Source organism: Nomascus leucogenys, chromosome 10 (genome assembly GCF_006542625.1).
Source record: "Nomascus leucogenys isolate Asia chromosome 10, Asia_NLE_v1, whole genome shotgun sequence".
Taxonomy (NCBI): domain Eukaryota; kingdom Metazoa; phylum Chordata; class Mammalia; order Primates; family Hylobatidae; genus Nomascus; species Nomascus leucogenys.
Genome location: NC_044390.1, coordinates 56,138,548 through 56,144,547, shown reverse-complemented (window position 1 = coordinate 56,144,547; position 6,000 = coordinate 56,138,548). Strand labels below are relative to the sequence as shown.

General features: G+C 51.4%; 1 protein-coding gene across 5 annotated transcripts in view; it reads right to left on the bottom strand.

The window, feature by feature from the left end:
* Positions 1 to 376: 376 nt before the first annotated feature.
* Positions 377 to 6,000, bottom strand: part of SLC1A6 (solute carrier family 1 member 6) — a 29,767-nt gene continuing 24,143 nt past the window's right edge. For all 5 annotated transcript variants that reach the window (XM_030820586.1, XM_030820584.1, XM_030820587.1 and 2 more), the window contains 3 exons: positions 4,434 to 4,628; positions 3,276 to 3,410; positions 377 to 733 (listed from right to left, as the gene is read on the bottom strand). In XM_030820586.1, the coding sequence (XP_030676446.1) occupies positions 538 to 733; positions 3,276 to 3,410; positions 4,434 to 4,628 (526 nt within the window). In that variant the 3' untranslated portion in view covers positions 377 to 537. The remainder of the gene's footprint in view (positions 734 to 3,275; positions 3,411 to 4,433; positions 4,629 to 6,000) is intronic.

Here is a 6,000-nt window from a genome sequence, read left to right as displayed (position 1 = left end):
AGGCTGGTCTCGATCTCCTGACCTCACGATCTGCCCGCCTCAGCCTTCCAAAGTGCTGGGATTACAGGCGGGAGCCATCGCACCTGGCCCTGAATTCTATGAGCCTTTCTAGTGAATTGCTGAACCTAAAGGTGGTCTTGGGGGACCCCTGACACAGAAACCATGGATATCATTTTATTAAGAGAAATAATGATTTTTCTTTACCTTCAGCTCTGCCACTCTTTGAGAATGTAAGAAACATGAGTTGACCCCTCTTCTTGTTGAAGCTGAAACTTCCCTCCTCCCCAAACCTAGGAGAAACGTTTGTTCCCCCTCCCTTGCTCATGCCATCCTTCAAGCCCTCAGCATGTGCTCAGAGAGAAACAGAGACCTTATATACCTTTCATTCCTGCTCCTTTATTTCACTTTTCCCTCCCCCCTAAACAAGTCAAGCAGAACGTGTGTTCAGCCCATGGTCAGTTGGGTGACAGATGTGTCCCCAGGACTCCCCTCTCCAGCCCCCTTCCCTCCTCTCTGGGGGGCAGAGCTGGAGGCCCCTCACATAGCACTCTCGTTGCCTCCCCGTCCCCGGGATGCCCCCTTCTCCTGCGCCATGAGGGACTTGTAGGGTTTCCCCAGGCTGGGGAGGGTGAGCTCAGCTTCCTGAAGCTCCAGCTCCCGCTGAGACAAGTGCTCGATGACGGCCGCTCCAATTGAGTCCCCCAGTACGTTGGTCATTGTGCGAAGCCGGTCACTGGTACAGGGGAAAAAGAAGCTGCCATTAATGGGGGCTTGAAAAACTTCACAGAAGGAGGGTGCAGCAGAGGGGTGTCCCTGTGCCAGGGAGTCAGAGGCCTCCCATTCCAGTACAATCCATGACCACAAGTCCCCAAGCAGGTTCTTCCCCCTCTCTGTCCTGTTTCTCCTCCTAACAAACAGGATGGACCAGCTCTGAAATGTTCATGTTTGATCTTAGATGTGATTTTTTTTTAAATGAGGCCGGGTGTGGTTTTAAAAAAAAAAAAGATCATATCATTAAAAAAAATATGATCCCAGAACTTTGTTTGGGAGGCTGACAGGCAGAAGAATTGCTTGAGACCAGGAGTTCAAGGCCAGCCTGGGCAACATAGCAAGACCCTGTCTCTACATAGAATAACTTTAAAACATGGCCTGGGATGGTGGCATGTGCCTGTAGTCCCAGCTACTTGGGAGGCTGAGATGGGAGGGTCACTTGAGCCCAGAACTTCAGGGCTGCAGCGAGCTATGATCATGCCACTCCACTCCAGCCTAGATGACAGAACAAGAACCTGTCTCTCAAAAAAAAGAAAATCAGGCTGGGCGTGGTGGCTCATGCTTGTAATCCCAGCACGAGGTGGGAGGATCACGAAGTCAGGAGTTGGAGACCAGCCTGACCAACATAGTGAAACCCCGTCTCTACTAAAAATACAAAAAAAAAAAAAAAAAAATTAGCCGGGCATGGTGGCATGCACCTGTAATCCCAGCTACTCGGGAGGCTGAGGCAGGAGAATCGCTTGAACCTGGGAGGCAGAGGTTGCAGTGAGCTGAGATCGAGCCACTGCACTCCAGCTTGGGTGACAGAGTGAGACTCTATCTGTCTCAAAAAAAAAAAAAAAAAAGAAAAGAAAAAAATGAACATCTGATACAGACAATTAAGGGTTATGAACTGAAAAGCACATAGAATCTGGAATGGTAAACCAGGGCAGGCCTGAGTCAATACAGGTGTAGACCAGGGCAGGCTGAAGATTATAAAATTGGAACTCAGGCTCAGCTGACAGCTCCCATGTGGGAATGAAAGTTCAGGCTTCTTTTAATGTAAACCTCCTGGCTTTGTTATTGTTGCTGGTTTTTGTTTTTGTTTTTTGAGATGGCGTTTCGCTCCTGTTGCCCAGGCTGGAGTGCAGTGGTGCGATCTCGGCTCACTGCAACCTCCACCTCTCAGTTTCAAGCGATTCTCCTGTCTCAGCCTCCTGAGTAGCTGGGATTATAGGCGCCCACCACTAGGCCCAGCTAATTTTTGGTATTTTTAGTAGAGATGGGGTTTCGCCATGTTGGCCAGGCTGGTCTTGAACTCCTGACCTCAGGTGATCTGCCCACCTCGGCCTCCCAAAGTGCTGGGATTACAGGCGTGAGCCACCACACCCGGCATGTTTTTGTGTTTTTGAAACAGAGTGTTGCTCTGTCACACAGGCTGGAGTGCAGTCGTGCGATCTTGGCTCACTGCAGCCTCAGTCTCCCAGGTTCAAGAGTTCCTCCCACCTCAGCCTCCCAAGCAGCTGGGACTACAGGTGTGCCACCACACCCAGCTAATTTTTGTATTTTTTGTAGAGACGGGATTTGCCATGTTGCCCAGGCTGGTCTTGAACTCCTGAACTCAAGCAATCCACCTGATTAGGCCTCCCAAAGTGCTGGGATTACAGGCACATGTCACTGTGTCCTACCCGTAAACCTCCCGTTTTTAAAAATTGAGATTTAAATATACATTTGCAGCTGGGAGTAGCAGCTCACACCTGTAGTCCCAACTACTTGGGAGGCTGAAGCAAGAGGATTGCTTAAGCTAAGGAGTTCAAGGCCAGCCTGGGCAACACAGCAAAACATAATCTCAAAAAAAAAAAAAAAAAAAAAACAAATCCCAGCACTTTGGGAGGCCGAGGTGGGTGGATCACGAGGTCAGGAGATCGAGACCATCCTGGCTAACATGGTGAAACCCTGTCTCTACTAAAAACACAAAAAAAAAAATTAGCCAGGATTGGTGGCGAGCGCCTCTAATCCCAGCTACTTGGGAGTCTGAGGCAGGAGAATGGCGTGAACCCGGGAGGCAATCTCATCTCACTGCCACCTCCACCCCCCAGGTTCAAGCGATTCTCCTGCCTCAGCCTCCTGAGCAGCTGGGATTACAGGCGCATGCCACCACGCCCAGCTAATTTTGTTTTTTGTTTGTTTGTTTGTTTGTTTGTATTTTTAGTAGAGACACCGCGCCCGGCCTGGATCACCTTTTTGTGACTTCTACATAAAACAGGTAAAAGAGGAGTTTTTCCGACTGATAGGTAAAGCCCCCATTGCTTGTCTCCAACCCTACTTCCCAAAGATAACTAACTGTGTGGGATTTGGGGTCCAGAGGCCATGGATTGGAGGCCTCTCCAAGGCCTCCTTTTCACTTGAAAATTCTGGACCATTGCATCTTTGCTGGAATGAAAGTTCACAGGTCGAGGACGTTGCAGGGAAAAGCAGTGTGTGGAGAAGCGGGAGCACCAGGGTCCAGCCTGGAGAACACTCACAGGAACCAGTCCACGGCGATGATGAGCGTGATGTCTTCCGTGGGCAAGCCGACCGATGTGAGCACAATGACCATGGTGACCAGACCCGCCTGGGGGATGCCAGCAGCCCCAACACTGGCCGCTGTGGCCGTGATGCTGCAGGGGGAGGGAGAACATGGGGAGCAGGTGGAGGGAAGAAGGCGATGAGGAAGAGAGAGGAAAAGGACAGAGAGAAGGGAAGAGATCAGCTCCCCAAGGCATTTTAAATTAAATACCCAAGCCAGACACAGAGAGAAAAATACTTCTTGATGCCTCGCCTTGCCCCGCCCCGCCCCGCGCCGCTCCTCCTTGCCTCGCCCCGCCTCGCCTCCTCTCTCTCTCCCAGGCTGAAGTGCAGTGGTGTTATCTCAGCTCACTGCAACTCACTACTCAATCCCACCTTAACTTCCTGAGTAGCTGGGACCACAGGCACATGCCACAACGCCTGGTTAATTTTTAGTGGAGATGGGGTTTCACCATGTTGGCCAGGCTGGTCTCGACCTCAAGTGATCCACCCACCTCGGCCTCCCAATGTGCCGGAATTACAGGTGTGAGCCACCGCGCCCGACAGAGCTTACATTCTAGTATGGGAAGCAGGCAATAAACAAAATGAATAAGTAAAATTCATACTATATGGAGATGGTACTACATGGGGAAACGGTGCCTCCTTAGCAAGACCCGATATGCCATTTTAAACAGGGCTTCCCTGAAAAAGTAACGCTGAAGACCTGAAGGAGATGACAATGTTCACTGTTATTTTTATAATGACTAAGTTGGAACCACTGGATGATGGGACCTATAAATACAGGAATAAATAAATATATAGGGCCTACAAATATAAGAATCTATATACAGGAACCTCGGGTTATCAGGATGCACCAGCCATGCTTTGGACAAATGGATCTCCCACGTGAGAGGGAAACTGACGGGAACGTCTTGGCAGCTCCTGACAGCCTCAGGTGGCAACTTTACCTTTCACCTACCTCATCCGGCGTTGGGCTCTTCCCACATCCCCCTTCCAACATCCGTGGGCTCCTCTGAGCTCCAGCTGTGGCCCCCTCCTCCCTCCCCAACCCTCCCAGCCAAGCTGATGACCTCTTAAGTCTTACCTGCTGGCAGGTCCTACCCAAGCCCCCTCACCTGATGGTTGTGATCTGACCCAGGTTGAGCTCGTAGTTGTTAACTTGAGCAATGAAGATGGCAGCCAGGGCCTCGTAGAGGGCAGTGCCATCCATGTTGACCGTGGCGCCCACGGGCAGCACGAACCTGGTGATGCGGCGGTCCACACCCAGGCCCTCCTCCAGGCAGCGGAAGGTGATGGGCAGCGTTGCGGAGCTGGGGGAAAGAGCCCAGGGCTGAGGACTGGGCGTGGCCTGGTGGGGGGGCGGGGCTGGGAACAGGGTGTGGCCTATTGGGGCAGGGCAGAGAATGGGGCGTGGCCGAAGAAAGGCTGGGAACAGGGAGGGACCTAGTGGGGCACGGCTGAGAATGGGGAGGGCTGGGTCACATGGGCGGGGCTGAGAACAGGGGCGGAGTAGGTGAGGCGGGGCTCAGAGCAGGACGTGGCCAGGTGAGGAAGAACTGAGAATAGGGCGTGGCAAGGCAGGGCGGGGATCAGAGCAGGGCATGGGCTGGGCGTGGCCTGGGCAGAAATGAGCCCAAGGAGCGTTCCCTTTGAGAGCACTGAGCAGGCCAGGTGGGGGCTCCGCAAGAGGCAGAAGACAAGGGTATAACACTTCAGAGGCTGATAACTGTACAAAGGAAAGGAGCAACTCCTTATGATACAGGAAGAAAACAGCAATGAAGGTCTCCCAAGCTGAAGATCTCTTGACCCCACTTAAAGCCAATAGCTAAGGCCAGTGACTACACACTAGTTTATGGCACTAGTTCGTTCTACCTATCCATTTCCAGAAAGGACAGGACCAAAGGCCTGCTGACTTCAGGGAGGGCCCCTATTCCAGACTCCCCTGTTTGCACCAGCATTGACCTCAGCTGTGCTAACTTTCACTCTCCATCTCCCCGCCATGTCTTATCGGAGAAAAGTGACCTAACTGATTGGTGAGTTTAGTCAAAGAAGTGGGCATCTCATTTGGGGTAAGTCTGTCCACAAGGCGTATGTTCTGTGGTCCGCTTTACATCATAAGGTTGGAATCCTGGACTCATAGAGAGTCTCTGGGTGTCCAGCTCAGCGGCAACTATGTGAGTTTAATTCTAAGATACAGTGACATCAGTCTTATGTAGCCATAGGCCAAGAGGCACATTCCCTGACCAGCGTTATGGGCAATTTTAAAAATTATGTTTTTGACCAGGTGCAGTGGTTTGTGCCTGTAATCACAGCACTTTGGGAGGGCGAGACGGGCAGATCACTTGAGCTCAGGAGTTCAAGATGAGCCTGGCCAACGTGGCAAAACCCCGTCTCTACCAAAAAAAAAAAAAAAAAAAAAAAAAAACCTTAGCTGGGAGGGCTAAAAAATTAGCCGGGAGGACTGGAATCACACACCTGTGATTCCAGCTACTTGGGAGGCTGAGGTGGGAGGATCACTTGAGCCTGGGAGGTGGGGGTTGCAGTGAGTGGAGATCACACCACTGCACTGTAGCCTGGGTGATAGAGTGAGGCCTCATGTCAAAAGAAAAAGAAAAAGAAAAAAAGATATTTTTGGCTGGGCGTGGTGGCTTACACATGTAATCCCAGCACTTTGAGAGGCCA